General features: G+C 34.6%; 3 protein-coding genes across 3 annotated transcripts; all 3 read right to left on the minus strand.

The window, feature by feature from the left end:
- Positions 1–513: 513 nt before the first annotated feature.
- On the minus strand, positions 514–4,506 carry LOC132313640 (squamosa promoter-binding-like protein 9). The gene is made up of 3 exons (XM_059812510.1): positions 3,968–4,506; positions 1,477–1,616; positions 514–1,332 (listed from the first exon to the last, which is right to left on the minus strand). Exons 1-3 carry the CDS (start codon positions 4,303–4,305, stop codon positions 761–763), a joined length of 1,050 nt encoding a protein of 349 aa, XP_059668493.1. The 5' UTR covers positions 4,306–4,506; the 3' UTR covers positions 514–760.
- Positions 4,507–11,486: 6,980 nt separating this feature from the next.
- LOC132313643 (protein HEAT INTOLERANT 4) lies at positions 11,487–13,327 on the minus strand. The gene is made up of 2 exons (XM_059812513.1): positions 13,002–13,327; positions 11,487–12,266 (listed from the first exon to the last, which is right to left on the minus strand). Exon 2 carries the CDS (start codon positions 12,220–12,222, stop codon positions 11,785–11,787), a length of 438 nt encoding a protein of 145 aa, XP_059668496.1. The 5' UTR covers positions 12,223–12,266; positions 13,002–13,327; the 3' UTR covers positions 11,487–11,784.
- A 3,768-nt stretch (positions 13,328–17,095) lies between these two features.
- On the minus strand, positions 17,096–25,217 carry LOC132313644 (UBP1-associated protein 2A-like). The gene is made up of 6 exons (XM_059812514.1): positions 25,020–25,217; positions 20,982–21,102; positions 20,659–20,802; positions 18,949–19,145; positions 18,729–18,804; positions 17,096–17,599 (listed from the first exon to the last, which is right to left on the minus strand). Exons 1-6 carry the CDS (start codon positions 25,154–25,156, stop codon positions 17,255–17,257), a joined length of 1,020 nt encoding a protein of 339 aa, XP_059668497.1. The 5' UTR covers positions 25,157–25,217; the 3' UTR covers positions 17,096–17,254.
- Positions 25,218–26,345: the final 1,128 nt, after the last annotated feature.

The raw sequence follows: 26,345 nt of genomic DNA on the forward strand, positions 1-26,345 counted from the left end.
TAGTTGCTGAAGTATATTGTTTGCTACAGCATTGTCTTATAGCCGCTTGGGCCAGCCAAGCTTGTGTTAAATCCACCGTTCCGAGGGTTCACAACCCTAATACACTTTTAACTCCAAAACTAGTCCGGGTGTTGTGAAAGAAAGATCAGAGCAGAGAATTTTTTTTCTTCATTTTTTTTTTTTTTGCTTGCAGAGTGACCACACTCTTACTCGAACTCACATACTCAAGTCCATGAACCCACCAAGCTAACAGTTATCCCTTTCAAAACTAAACCCCTGCCATCATCACAAGTTGTAATATGACCTGCCATGTCTGCTGATACAATGGAATGCAGGTATTTGCTACTCAGTATAAACGAATGAGAGTTGAGCGTTGTTCATTCAAAAAATTGATATATACCAAAAGCTTAAACAACAAAGTTTCCAGTCCTGGATTGATGACTGAATGCTGAGCAAGACTTCCAGTTTCAGAAGTCATTTTCCCGAGTCCCATCAAGCACCCAACTGACCCAATTTGCACAAAATGACTTCTTCATTCTTACCATCAAGTGATTCAAAACAAACAGCACTTGAATACTAAGTAGCTAGAACAAGGCAGGAGGACCCTGCTAGTCAGTTTGACAAAGTTAAAGCAAAATACAGATCTGATACTAATCCTAGATTAATCCCGTCAGAAGCACAAACAGAGACTGACAGAATATATGCATTTACAGTTCAGGTCACTAAAGTGGCCACACAAATCAGAGAGAAAAACACATGCTTAAAGTGACCAGTCCATATATTGCCTTACACTCTGTCGAGCCAGATCGACCTGATTATAATACGGAGCACTGGCAGGATGTGAAATTCGACCAAGCCCTAGATCAGGAGTCGCATCTTGCAAACTGCTGCTAGCTTTATTACTCTCGCAACCCCATGGAGTGCTTGAAAAGTGATTGACAGCAGCACCAGGAAGAGCTGTTGGTTGCTGATTCATGGGTGCTCCATCAGCATTCAGCAAGTTAACCACCCCCGGACTTGATGGACGGTTTCTTGAGCCCCAGGGCTGATTTGACAGAAGAGAGAGAGCACGGGTGGAGTCAGATGAGATTCCTGAAAAACATTCCCCTGAAGGAATTCTGGAACCACGATCGTCAGTCCCACTTGCTGAAACTGGTAGAAAGAAATCAAGTGGAGGGTTATCTGAGCAGCTATGCCGTGGATGTGGAATAAACTTCCCTGTGGAAGGTGGTTGAATACCCAACACACTCTCAGATGCTCTTGTAGTTGGCCAAGGGTCCTTCCCTGCAGTGAAGTCCATCAGAAAGCTCCCACCAGCTCTGTTGTTGCTTTCTGTCAATGCAAGTTGCAAACATGCGGATTCAATCTTAGCAAAACAATAAAGCAAAATCCTAACACTAGTTATATTCGTGACAGTTCCATGGCAAGTGAAGAAGATCTAAATAAAAAAAGGAGTTTCTATTGGTGATGTCTAACCAAAGATAGATGAAGAGAGAAGCCTGTAGTGTGAGGACAGTAGAGATCCAGGTGGGGGCTTCCTCCGGCGTTCATTATGGCCAGCTAGACGTCTGCGGCAACTTCGTTTTCCTTGGTCAAATTCAGGAAGCTGATGGAATCTGGCAGAGACTACCCAAGAGCTATTAATTCTTATTACATATGGAGAACGACACCTAATCATCATTAATTTGCTAGAAAAGAATTCCAAAAAGACAAGAAAGATGAAAGATACATATGTATCAAGGTTTATGTGATTTTGCAAGTCCTCTATTATATCCAATTCAAAACAAGGTGATCCTTGAAATACTAAAACAGCTCCCTGAAGAAATTTACCACTCAGTCACATGAATGGCCTTTTGACACTAGCAAGAGATACTGCCACAAATAAGATATATGCTGGCTGGGTGTCAGCTGACTCCAAACTAACAACTGATATGCATCAGTCCATCACGTCCCATGACACATCTTCCCTGCCAGGTATGAAATCAGTAACACAAACCACTGGTGCCAATGCGCCCATTGTTACACTCTTCAAATAAACAGGGAATATTATAATTTTTTTTCCTTCCTTATTTCTTGTCTTAGTATTTCAAGAGTTGGGCGAATGCACTACTCATACCCATATCTATGAAACATAGGTTTTCCTTGATCTATATAAAAATTGAGGGGTGAAAACAATAATGAAATTGTGACAAGAACCTACTACTAATTGCACAACACAAATGCATTCATGGTGAGAAGAAACACACATGGTTCATTGCAGTCACTGCCTTTTCAAACTCCATAGCTAGACTTCTAGTAAAATTCCGGAATCATAAAAAGTGAATACCAATTTTATTTCGATACTTCAAATTTTAGTCAAACAACTAAGAAGAAACTCGACTTGAGCTTTATAACCACATGTCACAAAGTCAGTACCCCATTCCACAAACACCAAATCATTAAATTCATAAACATCAACAACCTAAACTCAAAGACAGACAGTAACTACTAAAACATTGCTCCTTATCAGTATGGAATGAGAACCCCATCACCATAACAGAACCAAAAATACCCCTCCAAAAAGGAAAAAGAGAAAATCAAGTCTAGCCTAATTCCCAATAATAAGTACCACTATACCACAAGGACCAACAAACTCACTAAGACATTTTATTTTATTGTAGTTATTATTTTTTACTTTTTGGGGTGGGGGAAGAGGTGAAAGACCCCCATCAAAAACAAAGAAAACATAATTGAACAAACCAATAAATTAACACGTTACTCATACCCATAACCAAGGTACTTGCACCATGAACCAAATCCACATATAATTCACGGAGACATAAAGGCTAGCAACGTCATTTTAGATTCAGAATTCCATGCAAAAGTTGCTGATTTTGGATTTGCCAGTCTTATACCAGATGGAGTCACTCACTTGACCACAAGAGTGAAGGGAAAACTTGGGTATTTGGTTAAATCTTGGGTATTAAACAGGGGATCTTCCTTTTTTTTTTTTTTTTTTTTTTTTTTTTTTTTAATTTCTTGTTGCAGTATTAAGACTTTTGAGAGTTGGCTGGCTGAACACACTACTCATACCCATATCTATACAAATCATTTATTTAAAATTGATGGGTGGAAACAATAAATGAAATCGTGACAAGAAACCACTACTAATTGCACAACACAATTCGATTTATGTAGAGGCACAACGCACAACACAAGATGCATACATGGTGAGAAGAAACAAGCATGAACCATTGCAGTCACTGCTTTTTCGAAAACCATACCTAGACTTCTAGTAGAATTTAAAAATTGAATACCAATTATATCATGACTTGCAAATTATAGTCAAACAATTAAGGAGAAACTCGACTTGAGCTCTAAAACCACAAGGCACAAAATCAATACCCCAATCCACACATGCCAAATCGTCAAATTCATAAACATCAACAACCTAAACTCAAAGTCAGATAGTAATAACTACTAAAACATCATTCTTTATCACCATGAATTGAGAAGATCACCAAAACAGCACAAAAAATACCCCTCCAAAAAGGAGTATGAGATGATCAAGTCTAGCATATCATCCAAACATAACAAAACAAAAGTATAAACCCCTATAACAAGTACTGATATGGAATAATCCCAATAATAAGTACCACAAGTACCAACAAACTCACCAAGACCTTTTTTATTTTATTATATATATATATATATATATATATATATATATATATATATAATAATTATTATTTATGTGGGTCGGGTGGGGGAAGAGCTGTGTGACCCCCCATCAAGAACAAAGAGAACTAAATTGATCAAAGCAATTAATTAACATAATAAATCCAAAAGAAGTTAAACAAACCATCTTAAATGAGAAAAGGGACAACACCACAACCAGAATAAGTAAGAAAGCAAACCCAATAACATAATTAACAGTCATCAAATAAATGTGTGTGCGTATAGTATTATAAAGGAAAATCTGGTTGACCTGCTACACTGCTGGCAAAACCTCTGCTCAAGGCCTCCAACAATGACCTTAGGTGACTTTGAGTGCATACCACAGACTTTGTGCCTCAAATAGTAAGCTTTAGCATCACTCAGATCCACTTTACATCCTTCTACCTGGCACCTGGGTGGCCGTCCACCATGAACAACCCCATTCCTCCCCTTCTTGGGCGGCGTCAACGGTGGCGCAACCGATGACGACGACCCACTACCGGATTTGGCCGGAACTCCGATACCCACATCCTCAAAGTAGATTTTCTGGCCGAATTTCAAGCAGTTGAGTGAATCGGATGAGTTGGATGAAGAAGAGCTCGAAGCCATTTCCGTGAGCTGTGTCTAGAGTCCATCCATTGCTTTCTTTCTTGTGGTGTGGGTCGAATCTTGAGAGAAAGCGACTGTATATAGAGAGAGACGAGAAAAGAGGTGTTTGGTGTGAATATGCACCTGACACGGAGCCATGCCAAAGTGGGGTATGGTACTGTCAAATAATGGAGAAGTAACATAGGAGAGAGAGAGATGGGGCAGCACTTTTGGGAGTTCTTGAAGAGAAGCCCTCCTTTACAAGGCTCCTTTTCCTGTCACCAACTCAACTGTCATTGTTGAAATATTTTTCTCTCTCTCTCTCATTCATGTAATCTTGTGAAGTTTGTTTGAGTGCGCCCTCATACTGTGTTGATAATTGGGGGCGCAGACTGAACTGTGAAAATAATGGAATCCAACCAAAACGGATGGGAAAAAAATTATTTAGTTGGATTATAGGGTTGATTAAGCTAAAAATAAAAAAAATTATGATTCTGTATATTAATAAGTTATTACTTAGTATATAGTATATAAATATATATTTATATAACTGTCCGATTTCGTCCAACAGAATTGAATTATTTATAAACATTTATATTCAAACCTGTAAAAAAAAAGTCTAAATTGAACCGTTGGGTTTACAGTTGAATTAGTTTTTTGTGGCGCAATTTGAAAGAGTTTGTATGGTAAAATAGTGATGATCACAAAAAAAAAAATTTCTTATTTATATAGTATATAAATATATATTTATATAACTGTCCGATTTCGTCCAACAGAATTGAATTGTTTATAAACATTTATATTCAAACCTGTAAAAAAAAAGTCTAAATTGAACCGTTGGGTTTACAGTTGAATTAGTTTTTTGTGGCGCAATTTGAAAGAGTTTGTATGGTAAAATAGTGATGATCACAAAAAAAAAAAAATTTCTTATTTAAAATTAATTTTTTAAACTAAATTTTGACAAAACAAATGAATTTTAATTTATTTTCTGCTATTTAGTTCGACGAGGACATAACTTAATTCATCTACTTAAGACATTTTATAAACTCATCTACTGTCGGCGACAAAGGCCAGTTCACAGTGCATCTTGTCTTTCGGAAAAAACAAGAAATCATTTTCATCTCTCTGCCACTTTTCTTTGGGTAAAGTGCACGAAACCCACTTGTTACATAAAAATTATGTACAAAAAAACGACCCTGTTTAGTATACGCATCTAATCTGTCAACATTAAAAAAAATGTGTGCATACTTCTTAGAATTCATCAATTTTCTACTATTAATCAACTTTGATCAAATTATTTAATTTAAGAAAATATTCTTATTTGTACGAAAAATACACATTTATATATATATATATATATGGCACATTATATATATAAAAATAATAATAATAATTATTATTATTTTGACACTTAACCTCTATTCTTTGCGATTTTGACGTTCATTGGGGCTTGACGTGACATTTTTTGGGGAGTTACGGCTTTCGCATTTTATATGTTGAATTGTATAGTTATATATATATATGGCAATTCCTTCCGATAGACTTTAGCATCACAAACATAAAATAATGCCACCGATTTTTATTTTTTCACATTCCACTAAAAGTATAAGTTACTCCAATTAGTCATTATCAGTGAAGTAGTAGTCGTACATATAAAAAATATAAAAAAAATAGGTTTGTTGCACTTTGGCTGTCTGGTTTGGTTATGATTTGGTTAGAATTTGTTGTATGGAATTTCTCCTTTTCTCCCTGTCAAGGTCATTAGGTCCATTATTGAAAATTGTCCCTATCTTGCTCCAAAAATAGAATGGGACACCAAAATCCATCAACCCAAATGAACATGTTAATGCAGCTCTGATATCCATTAGAGGTGATGGACCAAAGATCTACCATAGAAATCTTACCAAATTTCTATCAAGCATGCCTCAAAATAGGGAGAAATTCACTTAACTATCATATGTCTAGGCATATCCGCCCTCTCCACATCAATGCATTCTAAGGAGTCGTTTTCTCATATCATGATACTTTATAATTGTTGATACTAGTTTTTGATAAGTTGAGGAGTTTTCACGTCTGTCTGAGAATGCTGAGATCAAAGGCTGAATAGAACTCCAAACTGACACGAGATTCTCCATAGAAGAGATTAAGAGAAAGAAGGTAGATTTGTTTAACATTCTATCATAGCTCGAGTCCTAGAAGACAATTCTTTATGGTTTGGGTTGTGGTGGTGTATATGTATTCCAACCCCCCTAAATGATGAGAGTTCATTCCTATTTATACTACTTTCATTTGGGTAAGAACCCTTGGTCATAAGAGTTAACTCCCTCTTTATGTAATGGTCACTTTACCTAGGTTAGGATCATTGGTTATGAGGGTAGCTCTTTCTTTATCTAATGGTCATTCTAGGTTAGGATCATTGGTTACGAGGGTAGCTCTCTCTTTATCTAATGGTCATTCTACCTAATCTTTAACACATTGGACATCTAACAGGCAGCCGGAGGCACACTGCTGCCCCTTTTTGAGGTGGTGATGATGGCATGCATTAAATCAGTCAATCGACATATATTTAATATATTACGTGGTTTCTAATACTACTCGAACTCAGCTATTGGATATTCAACATCCCCCCCCCCCCGGCGCCGCCGCCGCCGCCGTGTAGACCTCAATATGAGGCGAATCCTTGGAATTCGGTCATCTAACCACTGATACTCAGATTCCTGCGATCATAAAGGAAAAAAAAGAGACTAATTGAGGGCTTGCCTTCCGAAACCTCGGTCTTTCGTTTCCTATTCGCACCTCGAGCCCTCATTTTCACAAAAGTTTGCTCGAGGCAAGAACTCTCTTCTAATGAATATACAAGAAATTTCTTCTGTAGAAGAGAGTTTCATACAGGGGTTTGGTGAAATCCATCAGACTAGAGCGGGGCATCACCACATGAGGGCGAAGGGTAGCAACCCCTTGCCCTTGCCATTTCAACATTCACCAGAGACCTAGTAGCTTGAGACTACTGGTTTTGCCAGAGAGGTGCCAATTAGGACTAGATATGGTCCTATCAGAATTGGCCAGATGTATTTTCAATAATAAATAGTGCCACATGGCGCGATCATCCATATTTATAATAAATAGTGCCTCATGACATATGGCGTGGCATGATCATCTAGAGTAATATATTAATACACTCTTATAGAGTCATTTTCTTGATCAGAGTGTATGTATTTAACTGGTCCAACAAGTCTCAATGGTCATGGACCAACTAATAATTTTTCCAAAATAGAAGGCTATAATGCTAATTAATAAATAGGTTGTTACAAAATGACATCAAGTTTGTCAGAGAACTGGATCACATATATAAGCCCCCGCATTAAATTCCAAACATAATTTTGTGCCTGGCCTAATAATCCTAAATCCACTTGAATGATGATTGATTTATTTTTTATTTGTTCAACTTTCATGTTTCAACCCAACCCAACCCAAATTGAGAGACCATTTAGAGCACCAGTTAGCCCCTATTCCAAATCTGTTTTTACTAGAAAACAAGGGGACTTAAAAGAAGTGAATGGCTATATACTGTGAATCAAGTTAAAAAGTGCCAAAATTCCAATGGCAAATAAAGCCACTGCCACTGACAGGTTACCAAAGTCCACACAAGTGTCATGAAAAGCCAATCACAATGCCTCAAGTAAGTACAGTTAATCACAACTCGACAAGTAAAATAAATGTGTCGGGTAATGGATTAAATCCGACAATTTGTCCATGAGCTCTTTCCATGTACCTAAGGCATTGAACCATCCTCATTTAAAGTTTGGAACACAAACAATTACGCAGATAGTACCCACTGCAGGATTAAAAGAAACTTCACAGCTTGGCACTATAGAATCTACATCAACCAACAAACACTATGTAATACTATTATATGGGTACAAATTTTTATCTTTTATTTTTGAATAGTTACTATTATTATTAGGTACAAATCAATATATCAAAAGAAGATTGGAAGACAGATGTATCATAAACAGAACTAAAAGTAACGTGTTGACATCATTGACCACATGTGAAGCATGGAAAAAATGTCATAGCAACATCACTTTTTTCTCTACTAAGAAATTGCCAAAAGGCTTGAAAATCAATGGTGAATTGGTGATTGTAACTTCTTGCAAATCTAATGCTCAAAAGTCACATTCTTACATCCAACTAAGATCATTTCATGCGATTGAAAGAAGAAAAGGACCTCTCATTTGCAAAAATGAATCTGCTGTCACTAAGGGGTTACAAAAGTGAAATAAATCTATAAAGTAGCCTCATATTGGTATGGTTTTAGTAATAAGATACAATAAACCACCTCTTTGATCTTTTTGCACATTGTAGAGATTTAAAGCAGACAAAATTGAACACCAAACACTTAATTTTCTAGTTCTAGACAGGTGCAACTTGCTCATTCCAGTAGCCAGTGCGACCGCAAGGCTACTGGGGGAGCCAACATGTAACTCACCAAACCAAAAATAAAATAATAACTCAAGCATGATTCAGTTTTCAAACATGCCTATACCTCCATAAAATTATTTTCAATATGAGATGGAAACCGATGAGATCATGAGAACATCAATAAAAAAAAAAAATCAAGTCATTCATCGACAAAATAACAAAAAACATCATGTCTCTAACATATAGGATACAAGGCAGACAATACTTTATGACTGAAGGAACTTGGTCTCACTCAAAAGTTATAAGAGAAGATGTCTAATTTGTCAACCAGTTCAAGTGTGTACACTATTACCTGGTAATAGTCTAAATCACCAAGTGACTTCATAAAAACAAAAAGGGGAAAGAAGGGGGATATAAAACATAAAGTCACCACCAACAAAATAATAATAATAATAATAGTGCTAATGATTTATGCAAGTACGATCTATTTGTCAATCATTTTAGGTTTTCACATACGTAAAAAGAACTGTCCAAATTTGAAAGTCTCTCTAAAGTCTAAGTATGCACAAATGCATTGCCACTCATTAAATCATAAGATGTATTGCAATACTGACTACTTCTTCCATTTACATTTTCTAAGGCTATATTGTATGCCATTTCATGCTTGCAGGCTCCACTATAATCTAACACCCACTCAGCCACTTTAACAAGAACAGTAAAGCACAGAGACATTAATTCTGTCCTCCCATCTTCTAAACCCCAACAACTCTGACCCTGCATTCTATTTTCTAGACATATTTTGGTTTACTAAATCCTTCAACTAACACAATATTTTCCTGCTCATTGGTCGCTGGTGTGTCCAGTGATGTTTAATGCACTTAAGAAACATTCTTACTAATTTAGTTTCACCAGCCAAAAATATTATCAGTGCCTATTTTTCTATTCTAACTTCCAATTCCAACATTTATGTTTTAATTCCAATGCCAATAGTATTTAAGATGAGATCAAATGCTTTTGCAAATCAAATTCTTACATTAAGCATTCGTTTCTTTACATTTCCTTTGTATGGAAAAGAAATTACCATTGAACGGCTACAGAAAAGATAACCTATGACAGGCAGCACCACTACAATCCTTCACAGTCCCATACTGACAAACCTAGAAAAAATATCAAGTCAAAAACTACCTTCGCTATGATGCAACCACTTTTGAAATCACATTTGCAACTTTCCAGGTACATGCTATAAAAAAATCAAAACAAGATATAATATCTAAATAATGTTTTGACCATGCTAGAGGCCACGTTGCCAAGAAAACGGTCACCCATTCCTGTTGCCCAGACAATTAGGTATCCTGTTTGTTGCTTTTCCATTGTGCTAAAGCCTAAACATACCACTGCAGGACAGTGCTTAAGCATCTCTTCAGATATAACCTGCAGTTGCTCATCCTATGTCATCCTTATCTCATCCATCAGAAGTTATAGACTATACCTCACAATATGAATGTTTTTTTTAAACAACTGTCTAGCTAGAACATGCACTAGAAGCGACCTGGATTGGTGATCACGAAAACTAAACTGAACTCATGGCCTAGAACAATCTAATAACCTACCAAACCTGAATCCTGAACAATTCATCCAACCCAAGAACCAAACTGATCCAACCAATAGTGACAAAAGACAAGGCAGGTCAACCAAGTTTCTGTCTGTAGTAGATATTGGTAGTGGTGGATGAGGTACTGAACAGACTATATGATGGGGATTGTGGTGTGAGAGACATAGGCGGTCTTTTGACGGTGTGGAAGCACGGATTGGGAGCTGAAACTTTTTATTTTGAGTTCTTTATTTTTCTAGGAAAGGGAGAGTAGTAGTTTGTTGATTTTTTGGATAGCTTGAGGGTATACTGATGTTTTCTTTTGTGCAGTAGTTTCTCGGGATGCGCTCCCTTTTTTTACTTGTTAAAAAGTTTCCGTCTGCACAGACTCAAGTTGGACCTCAACTTCCATCAATTATACCAGATTTAGTTGCACCCTTATAGTTTAGGTCCCTCGGTAGAAATTAATTCAGCACATGTGCAACGGTAATATTGAACTAATCCAAGACCCAGAAGCATCATATCAGTAAAATGGATAGTACATTTTTGTTTCTCAATAGCTTTCATTTGTAAACCATGCTTTCATTTATTTAACAGCAGGCAAGTAAACAAAAAACAATGAAAATCTTTAAGGACTAAAACAGGCATGACCAACCAGAACAAGGTATAGTTGCACCAAAAATCAAACCTATCTATTACAAATTCACTCTCTCTTTTACAACAAAGGGCCAATTTATTCCTCTAACAATGGCATCAGAACACCCTACACTTCCTAATCATTTTGACTGGCAATAAAACTTCCATTTTCCTATAATGGCAACACAAAGAAGCATAGACACCAAAGAATGTGCTGCTCTCGTTACTCATCAGAATTATTCTGAAGAAACAGCATCTTGAATAGTCAGTTCAATATGAGTATATCATTGAATATGCTTCCATTTAAAGAATGCCCCAGCTTTCCATTGTCAGGAGCCATGTCTCTAGTAGAAGCTTGTATTCAGTAATGTTAATGCAATATTAATCCACTCTTTCTCAGTCTCCAATTCCACTCTTTGAATCCTCAACTTACATCAAATCTCACTACCGAGCTTTCTTATTTTGCTACCAATTTAGGTGAATTTCATTAAATGAAAAGTATTAAATTCTTCTGAAGGAAAAACTACAAGAAATTCATTAAATCAAATGGACGAAGCTCGAAGCTAATTAGTACAATTGCAACAAAAAAATATGTGATAATGAAAAACTTTTACCAGGTAAAAGAAGTTTCTGCTTACTTACTGATAGTGAACAATACAAAAAAAAAAAACCGCAGAAATATTTAATGGTGATAGCTTGAGAGAAGATTCTAGCAGTATAATCTGTTTCAAAACTCCCAATAGAAACCACCCATTTGATTGAAAGCAACATTTGGGCAGGACACCAGATTACCAAAAAGAAAAAACATATGACAAAATAAGGTAGAGTCACATTGACGGCCAACCTGAATCTCATTTGCACTTCACACCTACTTCAGCAGCCCGTCGAGGCTTGTTTTTCCGCCTGCTCCCATTTTGTCTGAATCCATTAAACCTAATTGAGTCGTCAGTGCTAGTTTTGGTCCCCGCGCCGTTCTCCTCTTTGATGGGATTTGGATTCCCCTTGACCTGTGAAGACCTCTTCCTCTTCCTTCCATTCTCCGCAGCATCCTGATTTTTCAGGTCTTTGTTAGAGAGAGAACTTTTTGTGTTCTCACCGTTTTCTTCTTCGTCTTCCTCTTCTTCTTCTAACTTCTGGGCTTCTTCTTCTTCCTCAATTTCATCCTTCAAAGGTTTCTGTGGCCTTCCTCTTCTCCTGTATGTCGGAATCTTTTCTTCCTCACCAGTGCCAGCGTCCTCACGAGCAGTAGTAGCATTCTGTTTCTTCCCTTTTCCTCTACCTCTACCCATAATAGGAACACCTCTTGTAATAAATCTCAAACTTATAAATATATCTGTAGAAGCAGATATAGAAAATAAGAAGCCTGTAAAATATTAAGCTATTCCATGAATCCCAAAAACACCAAGTGGACTGAAAATATCATAAAACAAAAGAAACACAACATAGACCTTATCTTCACAACCCCCTTCCCCTCTCCCCCCCCCCCCCCCCCCAAACAAAAAAAAAAAATTAACAACAGTTTAGATCATGACAACATCCAAGAAAAGAGAAAATAAAATGGAAATCAATGGAGACAACATTTATAACTAAAGGGCACCAACTGAAACAAACTAAAAAGAATACAAACAAAACCGAACTTTGTTTCATCACAAATTTACAAATCGATATTCACTTTCTATGATTCATAGGGAAGCACAGGACAAACATTAGAAACTGAATTTTTTTTCATGAAACAAAAAAATAGAATCAAGGAAAACAATCAAAACCCCAAACCATCCTCTCGAATACTCTAAAACTTCCCATATAAATGAAATCCACCCTTTTATCAACAAAACAAAACAAAACAAAAAAAAATCCATGGCTTCTATGCTATTAACAATCACAAAGAAAGGAACAAAACCCATATCAACAAATGGTTTTTAGGACTGAATACGCCATCAAACTGTCAAAAAAAAAAAAAAAAACCTTTTTTCCTAGAAACCCAATACATCACACAGGAATATAGCAATATATATATATATAATGAATTGGACCATTGGAAAGAGAAAGAGAAGCATAAGAATGACACCTCATAAGAAACAGCCACCATTTGCATCTCCAATAGAAAACCCAAATAGCAGATAAGTTGACATATATCGATGGTTGCAATAGTAGTGAGAGTAGATAATCAGAGACTAAAGTGAGTGGCTTTAACTATGATCTGAGTATGAACAAATGAAGACCCAGATCAGAGAACAATACATATAAATAAATAAATTGAGATTTGAAGAAACTAGTATCTGCTTTTGGAAGTTAAATAGCTAAGCGAAAGAGTAAAAGGCGGAGGTAGAGGCAGAGAGGACTGCATAGAAGAAGTGTAGAGAAGAAACAGGGCATTGAGAAAGTGGTGAAAAGATATTTTATCTTTTTTATTTTTATTTTTATTTTTTAATTTTTTTAAGGCCGTTTAGGAAAATTAGGGAAAACACGTACTACATATGTCATATATTGTCACATGCTTCAAAACTGAATGGTTAATGAGGAAAATATTATTTTGCACCTGCAAATCCTTTAATTAAGTGAAATTATGAAGATATTTTGTATGTATTTAAAAATTAATACTTTTGCTAGATTTGAGATTTATAATTTGATCACACATAATCATAAAAAATTGTTTACACCAACAAAATATATGTTTAAAATGTTATTAATAGAACTGTGACATTTTATTGATATATTATAAACTATAAAGTAGATCTGTGTATTGAATATATAGGAGAAGTTCCTATTATTTTTTTAACTAAATCAAATTTACTCTTAAGAGTTAAAAGACTCATACGAAGAAAGGATACATGGCAGTAAGGCACATGCAGAATGACACTGGGCCCTACTTAAGTTTGACTACTTCAAACTTCAAACTTCAAACATAAACACCAAACATTTGAAGAAATCTTCCTCACAAAGATAAGGAAACAAATAACGATAGTATATAATAATACTGAGACTTTAACTTAACTGATACCTTGGGAATATATATATATATATATATATATATATAAACTTGACAGAGAAAATTCATTCAAACAGAAACATTATCTTTAAAGTGACTTGAATCATAGACTTTTTAATTTAGAAGATAAAACAATATTACCACATACCTCTAAATAACAATTCTGGAGAAAAAAAAGTCTTTTGAGTATACCAATTGTGCCAACTAGTGTGCGGACTTATTTACAAAGGGAGAAAAAAATCGTGAAAATATGCCTGATTTCAGTCTCTAGAAAGAAAATAAAATATCATTGATTTTTGGCCTAACTTTCTCAAAAACACATGTAAAGTCATAGGCATTATATACTTATTATTAGTACAGGATAGATGAGAATATTTTTAGCCTGTGTAGTGTGAGGAAAGAGAGGATGGATAAATATGTTTACTGAAAATAATTAAGTAAAAGAAAATTAGAGGACAGAGAAAAAGAAGTTAGAAAGGATGAGACATTTCTTTGAGTTTTTCGATTTGAAAATTCTATACTTATTTAGATTTGTCGGTCGAAAATAGAGATATGAAGTGTGAACTATTGTGATGGCCCTCGCACCCGTCTCATGACATGGTTCTTCTCAATTTGCTTGCATTCAAAACTTTAGTGAAATGGAGGAGTGGAGGAGGGCATCAAATTGGGTTTGGCAACACCTTGTGTTTGGTCGGTAGAGAATCACCTCCGGTATTACATTAACCAATTTTTTTCTTTTTGAAATAAGTGGCTGGAAAAGTGCCACGTCGATTAAAAATAGAGTAACTAATTTTTCACCATCACTCTTTAAGTTGTATTTCACATATATATGTGTATATATATAAACTTTAAACATTAATTTCAAAATACTGTATAATTTATTTTAATAGAGAACGGTTGTATTTTATTTTGGTGCTTCCAGTGAAATTCATTTTATTATTGCCAAATTTGTTCTTTTTGTTTAAACAATTTGTTGGCTAATTCCAAATTCATGTTGTTTATTTGTGATAATAGTCAAAAAAATTTCACTTTGTATAAAAATTGTTAGTTCATTGATTCATAATTTCTGTTTTGGTGTTGCTTTCTCTATCTCTTCATCTTTGTTCCTGATCCTTCTCTTACTTAATTACGGATTGTATGTATAACATAACATGAAATAAATTATGTACCACTTATAAATTATAATTTGAACTAGTATTTCTCTGAAATTGCTTGGGATATTTAACGTATACAAATAATTAAACAAAAAGCCATTCCAGTCTCTAACATATTTGAAAGTGCTCTGCAAATCTTTGTATCTAAGATTATAACCAAACAATTTACTCATGGACCAAACAAATAAATGGATGATTAATTTCCTTTTTCCCGGTCGTCCACTTATCTCCCTTATTTCTTCCAAAAAAAAAATTATACGATTTTATTTGGAAATAAAATATAAAATTTAGAAATAATACTTTCTAGTTTCTGTTTTGATGTTACTATGTTAATTTGGAATAAAATGACCATGAAGAAAGGGAATAAGAAATTTATGGAAATAAAGGAATGGAAATAGAGCCGTGATTCGTTTTGAATGACCTAGTATGAAGAAAGGGAATAAGAAATTTATGGAAACAAATGAATGGAAATAGAGCCGTGATTCATTTTGTGATTCGTTTTGGAAACAAATCAAAATATGTTTATATTGGGAGAGAACAAAGTAAACCGGATATAATTAAAATATAAATTTTAACCTTCCATAATTTTTACTATTCATTTACTCCGAGAAACTGGATGCATTATGCAACTAGAGAGGATCTTGATCTGTATTTGATCCACAATTGAACCTTAATAGGCCAGGTTAGCAGAAAATTAAAGTTAATTATTTTATGAATTATTACCTTGAGCATTCACATGGGAAGAACCTTTCTTGCATATTTCAGTTTTTAAGTAGATCTTTATTTACCAGTGTAATCAATAGTTGTCTAGGGTGCATAAATTCTCATTTATCATGTATCAAGATAAATGAAGAGTTTTTATGACCGTTGAGCGGAAATACATGTAATAATATATACTTTATCATCTTCAAGAGATGATTCTAATAATTTGATTCACTTTCGATGGTCAATAATTCAATTTAAAAATAGCAAAATGATGCATTATTACTATGTTACTAGTAGATCTTAGAAGGAAAAAAAAAAAAAAAAAAAAAATCATTGTTGATTAGGAAGCAGAGCAAAATTTCATGTAGATCATAAAACTAGATTAAGACTTTATTTATATTTAAGTCTAATTATTATCTAACCTATAAAATTAAACCAATCCATATTGTTCTTTCATAATTCAAATTGGTTTGTTTAGCTTATCCTATGAGATTCATTTTAATCATCTAAAACTGAATCGAGTTGAATCATGTACAACCCTAATTGTTTGACTAGATCATTAGTTATTATATGCTTTCATGCACGCAAATGTTGACTAGTTTGTATGTCCCATAGATTTAAGGTTACGGCTCTTTTGTTTCGATATAAAATATTCTTTTTATTTTATTTTTATTTTGTCAGTATTTGACAAAGACCTAAATCGAGGTTGAGGTCAAGTAGTCCATAAGGCGAGACATGTAAAATAATTTGTCAAAAATTAATGAATAATTTATTTTTATTAAAATTTAATTTTTTTTTTTATTCGTAAATATTTTACAATAACCAAACATCAGAAAATAAAAAAAATATATTTTCTTTACTTTGGTGGATATATATCAAACAATAGTGCAGCATTTGATTGATTAATAGAATCTCAATTCAAAAGAATCAAGATAAATGAGAAGATATAAATTGAATTCAATTCATACTGTGTTAAAATTGCGACAGGGACGAACTTCCATCAATTACAAATAATTTGGAGGTTGGATTGAGAACATCATCAAATACACAAAAACCATCAATCCTTATTTTGGCGCCCTCTCTCCCCAACACTTCGAAAAAAAAAAATAAACAAATAAAAAATCCCTGAAAGCAGCAAGGAAAAACAAATATTACGAATTTCTTTTTTTGGGTCATGAACGAAGAGAACCTTCCTTCAGACTATAATGAGCATGTCTTAGCAACTTGTGAGCAGAAATTTAAAAAAAAAAAAAACTACCATTGATTCTGCTAGTAAACATCTTCACTATCTTAGCTAACTAAAAAACACCTGCAAAAGTCAAATGATAACTAGTAAATGACAAACAAAAAATAATAGTACATAGCAGTGGTGGTGATGGCGGTGCTGAGTTAATACAGTAGAAGGAAAATGAAAAGAAGTGGGGGTGGAGGTTAAATACCACCATACCATGCTTCTTTTGTACTCCGTATATTTCATTGTTTTGGAATGTAACATAGGTACCCACCTGACCCTGCAGGTGTTGCTGGTGTAGGTCCAAGTGAATCTTTATTCACTGCAAACGAGGGGTATGAAATCCGAGGTTGGGTTGCGTAAGGAGCAGCTGCTGCGGGAGGACTCTGGTAAGCAGAAGTAGGATATGTCGCCCCAGATTGAGGGTATGTGTAGGCAACAAGGGCAGTGCTGGAATATGCTCTTCCAGCTTGTGGGTATCCAGATGCCAGGGGTACAGGTACCGGAACAATTGATGATGATGGTATCTGTGTTTGCGCTACTCTGCCTCTGTGGTTATCAGCAAGCTTCACAGTAATTGTCCTCCCCTGCAACCAAACAGGAAACTTCATAATATTAGAAAAATATCATCTGATAATCTTACTCCTACAATCAGACATGCCAAACATTTTCCTGTAAGAAAATTTGTCAAAGAAAATGAGGATTCTTAATTTGATTAATAATTAGAAAATATAAAAAATTAAATGCATAAAATGTGACAAAATGGAACAAAGGTGTTTGTTAATTTCGATGCATTTCACATAACTAATAAACTAATCAATAACATCAACGAACCAGCAATAATGACTTCAGCACGATTTCCAGCTCCCCCTGTGCATGATTTCTTTTCCAAGTAAAAAGATTTTATGTCCACCACTTAAATAACTATTTATTCATCAATAAAAAGAGTTTATGCTTGGTTCAATTGCAATTCCTTACTGACCATGCCTGACTACCACCCCATTTCTCATCATGGAAATATAATTTCCTTTTTGAATGATTTTTTTTGGCAACTTAGTATAAACTGTTTCAATTAGGCATATCTATTAATAGTTAATGTACTTGATTTTGAAAGCTACAGTAGTCAGTCCATAATAGATAGCGAAAGTTCAAATTTGAATACAATTATCCATTGAGATATTTTCAACGTGATGCACTGTGAAACCCATATTAATCATATGAAATTAAATAGAAGCTCATGCAACATAAGTGAACATCAGGCTTATCATTTTCTTACCCCAACTTTACACCATTTAAAAGAAAAATTAACCAAGATATTCCATCTTTTCAATTGATGCATTAGACACACATATTGCAAATCATACTTGATTATCGGGGACAATCCTTCTATTGACATGAACAAGTTTTGGATTTTAATTTAAATAAATTCAATAGTGCCTATCTATTTATCTTTAACTAAGGTTTTTATTTTTATTTTTTTTTAAAAATCAGTTATATTAACTGAATTACAATTTCTTTCTCACAATGTGAACATACATTTCTTGATTTGACAAGCAATAGTATTCGGTTTTTAATAGGTGCACATCTTCAACCTGAATAATCTACAGCAAGCTTGATTTTTCCCGTGATGCATTGTGCAATCTATACTTATCACCACAACTGCATAAAAAGCTCATGCAACATAAAGTATCCATACAAGGCATATCATTTCCTTACCCCAAGGGTCTTTTGTGGATCATCTATAGCCTTCTTTGCTGCTTCCAACGTCTTGTATGTAACGAAGCCAAAACCACTTAATATGAAACAAGCAAAAAGATAAGGTCTTTACATATGGCAGCGTTGTGAACAATAAAAGCAACAGCAAAACTAACAGTTTATCATTATCTTTATTAGTATTATTGCAGTTTTGTTAGAGTAGCACTGCTATGTTGTGTACCGTGATTTGTTTGTCTCTTTGTCATATGCAACTGAACCCTCTTCTATCTCGCCATGCCTTCCAAAGAAAAAGAGTAGCATCTCACTTGTAGTATCCGGTGACAAGCGCCCAACATAAAGCTTTCGCTGCGCTATATCAGGTGTAACACTTGTGCTGCTTAAGCCCTCGCAAGCTAGGTTACAAGCAGCCAAACGACCCTGAAACATATATATCTAAGCAACATAAATAACAACAACAACAATAATATAATAAAGCGCTTCAATGGACAAAAGATGTTGTGAACGGTCACAAAACTTTAATTAGAAAAAAGTGTAATGTTTATCAATACTATTTCACTTCACTTCATCAATTCTTTCATTTTCTTATTGGGTTATCTTCACGGGGAGATTCTTCAGAGTCCGGGATCCCAAAAATTTGAATTTGAAGCAATGGATACTTTCTAATCTATTTCTTGCTTTTTCACCTCCCCTTATTGGTGCATATGTAAGCAGTGCCCTCTTCCATCGCTCCATATAAAGAACAACTCCCAACTCAAGAAGGTAAGGAATAATCTCTAACTAGCGATGTAAACGGGCCAAGGGTGCCTCCCATTAAGGAATAAAGTGAGGGTAGAAGCACTTGTCAGGCCGCTTTCTTCTTATGTGTCTTGGCGACAGCTACCTCTTCCTGTGGCATCACCGGTGGGAGGCAAAGGGATAAGAGGACATCCTAGCCTCAGCCTTCCATCTTACCGTGGCTACTAGTCATTGACTCGCTTGCGAAGCATATCATCGCTTCATGTTGTTCCCATAATACAATGTAGTACAAGAAGGAGAGGTTGCTAAAAAGTTTCAAGGCATACCCTGAAACATCAAGGACAAATAAGAACCAATTAGATTGTACGGATGCTAAAGACAGGTGGCTAAGGGCATGTAGGATAGATAGAGTCCCAACAATCAAAATGAAGGGTCATTTCGGATAAAACTTGTGGAGGTCGACCAAAAGATTCTCAATCTAAAGGCCGAAAGGTAGAGGAAACCGAAACATTGACTTTCAGTAGCCACAACTACTAATTCACACTTGGGCATAGACGACTGAGCTTAGGATTTCCTCCTGTCAAGTAATCTAAGGTAATATTAATTAATATCTGGTAGTAAAACATCTTCTCTTGCTCTCCTTCTTGAGCTCTCTAATCAAGAAAAGCCTTAAAAAAAATAAATAAATAAAAAAGATGCATTTCCGTTAAGAGAAAAAAGGAAAGACAATCACCTCTCGAGTATTCCAAACTACGGCAACACATTTTCAATAAGCAATTAAAATTTGTGTGTACTAGTCATATTATATTGAAAGTTTGGGGCATCAATATCTGTTACACATATCAAAATTACCCATGCTCTAATTGATATGAATAGGATGCGACCAAGGGAGACTGACATGAAAAGAATGCAACATACGTATTACAAATACATATATATATATAGAGAGAGAGAGAGAGTTTTGTCAATGTGATCACTCCAGGACAAACAGCATTTACATCATTTTTAAATTAGATTATATGAATTTTCAAGAGAAACATCATACTACACTGGTAATTTCAGTAGGGTAGGGGTTGGAAAGAGAGGGGAGAGAGAGAGTTATCTCATCTTCTGATCTTCGAAATAAAATGGAAAATGTGGAGGCATATATTAAAATAAGGTAGAACTTTAAGGGTATAAGGATACATATGCTTACATCAATCAATTTGCTGGGTGCCGTCAGTGCATTTTGAGCCGACTCTATATCTTTGTAGGTAATGAAACCATAACCACGTGATTTTCCTGTTGCTTTGTCAATGATCACAGCCCCCTCTTCTATTTCTCCATGCACTTGAAATGCCTATATGGAGACAAACCCTTAAGAAGTTGAGAATCTTAGATATAAGATCAAGACAAAATGTAAGATTTAAAAGAGAACCGCACAAAAATAATTGTTTTTCTATATGTGAATTATTATGGCCAGAACATATATTCCCTGACAACACACAAAACTCAACCAGCAGTCAGCAACACACTCACAGCACACAAGGTTTCTGAGGTAGTATTCCAGGCCAAGCCACGAACAAAAAGCTTTCGATGGGCTGGATCTGCACTCGCAAGACTTCCAATTTCTTCAGCAATAGAAGGATATTGGCAACCTCTTCATGCAACAACATGCAAATAAGCACACACGCACAGTCAATTCATATAGCATACAATCAGGGACGACATCATACGGTCCGCTCTCACTTGACCCAAGCTCAACACATTTGCATGTTATGATAACAATTATGCATGCATACGTACATGCGTAAACAGATCTATACATGCACAGAGACATATAAATGAATACGGAAACAAATATGAAGCATGCAGTGACACAATCAAATACATCCATGCACACAAATCCAGGTGAAAATACATGTGCTAGGACAGGATTACAAGGCACTTATTTTTTTTTTTGATAAGTCAGGATTAAAAAGGCACTTGAAATGTTTTGAAATGCACAAGGCTTATGCCTTAACACTAGGCTAAATGAAGATGATTTCTTGCCTGAATTTTTAGATGCATATCCATACACATCAAATAGATACACGCACAGACACGTATACATAAATACAGAAACAAACATGAAGCATGCAATGACACACCAAATACATCCATGCACACATGAACAAATCCAGGTGAAAATACATGTAATAGGACAGGATTACAAGGCCCTTTTTTTTTTTTTTTGACAAGTCAGGATTACAAAGCACTTGAAATATTTTGAAATGCACAAGGCTTATGCCTTAACGCTAGGCTAAACGAAGATGATTTATTGCCCAAATTTTTAGATGCATGATTCTTACACATCAAATAGATCCACACACGCACAGACACATATACATGAATACAGAAAAAACATGAGCATGCAATGAAACAACAAAATACATCCATGCACGTGTGCACAAATCCAGGTGAAAATACATGTGCTAGGACAGGATTACAAGGCACCTTTTTTTTTTTTTAAAAAATAAGTCAGTATTACAAGGCACTTGGAATGTTTTGAAATACACAAGGCTTAAAATTTGAAAGGCAAATTTTAATTTCTTGTCCGAATTTTTAGATGCATGATTCATACACATCATATTAAAATTTGCCTTTTGTGCAATATGCACAGTGCAGGTAAGTCTTAACAGGTTCTTTCTATGATACCTCATTTCTCTCATAAGGTCTACCTTAATGGGGCATGCCCTGTTTTGGCTTCATCAATTATGACAAACTGGAATGAGAAAAGGAAAATCCGGAGTTACTGATAGTTGAGACTAAAAGACAGGAGTTGTAAAATATATCCTTGTCTCCAGTTTGAGGAAATAACAAAAGCTATCGGCCTATATCGAGTGAAACTACTTGCTCCTTTCTCCTTGTCCAGCCCTTTAATTTTCTAAAATAGACTTGACCTCAATTCGCTTAATGTAAGCATTAGGAATCACTACTACAACAGAAGGAAAAAATAACTTCCATGCAATATAATCTAACATTAATTATCACCTCTGTGTTCATTAGTGATTAACAAAGAGAAGTTAAAAGGAGCTCAAAACCAAATTTATTCAAGATGTATCAATAGGCTGCAACGATGAAGTTTTTTTCTTTTTTTCTCAATTAACGTGTTGTGGTGGGGAAACATGAACCATGTTTATGGCAAAGTTTTGAAAGGCAAAAGAGTGACTCCTTGTGCTCTTAATTCCAACAAGGAGTTGTGAGCCCCAGCAGTTTACGCTTGAACAAATGAATAAAGAACAATAACTACAGGATAGAAGCTTTAGACTGCAAAGAAAGCATATCATGAATTGTGTTCCAAGTGTGAAAAAGGAATTTCACAACTAAAATGTTTTGTAGTGGAAGTAATTGCAATTTTTTTGGATCTACAATGTGAAAGCAATCAAGATAAATGTTCCAAAGAAATTGAAAGGCCATAATGACATGACATGTGGATTGTTTGTACCCAATGAGCCTTCTTTATGTAATATCTCAACCTTTGGGCTTAGCCGTGCCTTTTGACAAGTCTAGAATTACGTGCCTAGAAAAACAATTGGTCTTAGAACCATTTTTCCTTCTCTCTTGTTCTTCCTTTCTTGTTCTCTTTATTCGTTCCTCTTATTATTATTTTTTACACCCCCACATCTTATAGGAGTTCTCATGGATTTTTTTCTTCTTTTTTCTTTTCCTTTTCCTTTTTCTGCTTCTCTTTTTTTTTTTTTTTCCTTGATCTCTCTCTCTCTTTTGAAAAAAGAAGGAAAATAAAGAAAACAGATACAAGGGGAAAAAAAGTGTAAACAAAAATGTAAAGGAAATAAAAAGAAAAAGAAAAACCTATTCTCTTTCTAGAAGCACAATCCTAGACTTGTTGAAAGGGATGGATTAAAGAAAGTAAGACAGTCACCTGCAGAATACTCCCCAACCTTTGTGGTTGGAGATCCCATGAAGAATGTTCAATTGGTACCAGCACTCCTACAGTCAATCACATAATAATGTCACAGGGAGAGCATGATTTGAGAAATCTCCTTTAGAGAATATGCCAATGAGTCACGATACCTACCTTGAATGAGCCAAAAATGGGAATATGACATAGACATCTCATGCATCTTTGAATGACTAGCCTAAGTGGGAGCTATGCGAGTGTGCAGTTATGAGAATTGGGCTATTGTCTAGTTTTTGTCATGAGAATCAAAATACTATGGTTGTTAATAGTGGTAACCAGCAAAACCAAATAGTCCAAATCTATAGTCAATATTAGGTGTGTGATAAGTTGAAGTTTGCTTTAAGGGCAAAATTCAAGACATAGTACACTCATGACCATCAGATGGTGTATGTTCAAATCTGATAAACACCAATTCCTATTATGTGGTAAAAAGTTGTACGGTTAAATTTATTTCCTGATTATTTAAAATAGATGGGAAATCGGGGATCGTTGGGAATATTTTATAAAAACCATCATTTTTTATTATTTTGATTTAAATTATATTTTGTATGATTTTCTATGCTTTAATATAATCTTGAATCTTAAGTTTTGTAATATAATGGTAACATCCTACACCCTACAAAAAGAGGCTTCTTCAATTTCTAATATATTCCTCGTTAGACTCATTTTCCTCTCAATTTTGTATTATATATATCTTTACACTACTTTACGGATTTTGATAAAGATAGCAAGAATCGGTGACCAATTTTCTTGTGAGCATGCTAATAAAGGAGATACTGTTGAGATTTTTGGGTTGTATCTTGAAGTTATTGTATAACATTAGCAACTGAACTTAGGAAGGATAAAACGAATTTAGAAAAGTGTGTCTTCACGGGACTCTCCAAATCACAGGCCATCTTTTTGTTTATTAAATTATACGAAGTATTGTTTTATTTGATTACCATAATATATCTAATTATATGTTATACAAACAAATCTATGTCAAATTAGGAAAATAAATTAATAAAATATTTACAAATTTTCACAACAGCTACAATCCAAATCACTTATTTTTATTTTACCTTGACAAGAAACACACCCACTTGCCCCTAGGGACTTGAACCCGACCTTCTAGGCTTCTACCTTGAAAGGCGAAGAGGTATCATTAAGCTACAGCTTTAGTCGTAAATCACTTAAAAATTCAAGAGTACGGTTTTCCATTCAGATAGGGACCTGAATATTCATAACATGATTACATATCAAGATTTATAAAACTCAGAAATATAAAACGAAATTCACCCAAAAACTGAAATGCCAAATGAACTGGAATATTTGACAAATTTTACAAGATCATTCCGTACACCTTACTGCCACTGTTCATGACTATCAAAACTTTTCGTGTCAACTAAAAAAAACTAGCAACTGCTCGAATTTGTGCAAATCGAATTTGTGCAATACGTGCAATATCAATACATGCAAATCGAATTTGTGCTTTTCCTAGATTTTTTAGTACCAACTGCTCGACGCATATATCAATACCTTACAAGACTAATTCAAAGCAGAACAAAAAAATCTAATTTTAAAATACGAATTGAAAACAAACCCATGAATAAATGTAGTTAATTGAAACGTACAGTTTTGCGAGGAGATCGACCAACTGGGCTTTGGCGAGGGGGTCAAGCAGCGAACGCAACTGTTCTTCTGAAAGGTTCGACGAAAATTGATCGTTGCCCGTTTCATCGTCAAGCTTTCTCTTCTTCAAATCCTCCATCTTCTTCTCTCTCTTTCCTCTTTGATAGTGTTACGAACCTCTCTCTCTCTTCTCTGTAAAAATTATTGTTTCGGGCTTTTTAAGCCCAATTGTTATAAGGGATGAAACTTGGACATGTCAACTTGAATTTATCTCAAGGCCCATCTAGGTTTTGGACAGGCTTTTTAGAGTATACTTTTTGTGGCCTAGGGTATATTTTTAACCACATAGTACTATATTTTAGAATTTCACTGATTTCCATTTTTTAAAATAATTACAAAACTATCCAACAATATTTAAAATAATAAATTAAGAAAGAAAAGAAGAAGTAAAAAAATAAAAATCAAATTCCAAAACACCGTAACTGTGGCGAACACATTTCTGACTCAATTTCACTGTGTGTTGGTGCCTGACGCCCACGTTAGAGGGCTAAAAGTATCAAATAACCGGATAGGACTTGAATCATCAATTTCTTTTTTTATAGAATAATGACATGGAGACTAATGAATTAACTCCTAATAAATATCGAATACGTGTTTTTGTCCACTTTATATACTTAAACAGTTTTAAAAAATAATTGTTTAACATGTGATAACAATGATTAATCACGTCAAATTCGATACTAAAATAATTGTTTAACACGTGATAACAATGACTAATCACGTCAAATTCGATACTAATTCGGTAATTCTTTTTTAGTTTCCCTATCATTACTTTATTATTATTACTAATATAATTAGTATTCCAGTTTAAGTTCATCAAACCATTTTTTTTTGGGCTCATCAAACCAAACTAACTTGAATCTAACCCAACTTATTGAACTCTCCTCAAGTACAGAATAATAAATTTGGGCTTGACTCATTTGGATTTAGTTGAATGTTTAATATTTCGTAATTTTATACCTTGTTTAAAAAATAAATTGAACCATTAACTCGTACAACCCAAAATTTTAACCACTCAACATATGCCATGCACAAAAAGAAAAATAACAATAAACAATCCTAAATTAGGGAGAAAAGGATTAATAGATAATATTATTTTGAAAATTGAATTATTTCGTATTAGTTTATATCCCGACAAGAAACTCACACATGCACAATATGGAGCCAAAGAGGGTCCCGTGGAGGCAACTGCCCTTATTGAACTTTCTTATTATTTTCACTATGTATTTAGATTTTTAATTAATTCTATAAGTACTCTCACTAAATTC

Source organism: Cornus florida, unplaced genomic scaffold (genome assembly GCF_030987335.1).
Source record: "Cornus florida cultivar Cherokee Brave unplaced genomic scaffold, ASM3098733v1 CherokeeBrave_3.0.0_Hap2_Chr06, whole genome shotgun sequence".
In the NCBI taxonomy this organism is placed as follows: Eukaryota; Viridiplantae; Streptophyta; class Magnoliopsida; order Cornales; family Cornaceae; genus Cornus; species Cornus florida.

Coding starts and splice junctions, on each gene's coding strand:
- LOC132313640 (XM_059812510.1), bottom strand. CDS start 4,305: ATGGCTTCGAGCTCTTCTTCATCCAACTCATCCGATTCACTCAACTGC. Junction 1,617..3,967: donor TTTTGCCAGCAGTGTAGCAG/GTCAACCAGATT, acceptor AGTCTCTGCCAG/ATTCCATCAGCTTCCTGAAT. Junction 1,333..1,476: donor TCTCTCTTCATCTATCTTTG/GTTAGACATCAC, acceptor TTGCATTGACAG/AAAGCAACAACAGAGCTGGT.
- LOC132313643 (XM_059812513.1), bottom strand. CDS start 12,222: ATGGGTAGAGGTAGAGGAAAAGGGAAGAAACAGAATGCTACTACTGCT.
- LOC132313644 (XM_059812514.1), bottom strand. CDS start 25,156: ATGGAGGATTTGAAGAAGAGAAAGCTTGACGATGAAACGGGCAACGAT. Junction 21,103..25,019: donor GTCGATCTCCTCGCAAAACT/GTACGTTTCAAT, acceptor TGTTGCATGAAG/AGGTTGCCAATATCCTTCTA. Junction 20,803..20,981: donor CCTCAGAAACCTTGTGTGCT/GTGAGTGTGTTG, acceptor GTCTCCATATAG/GCATTTCAAGTGCATGGAGA.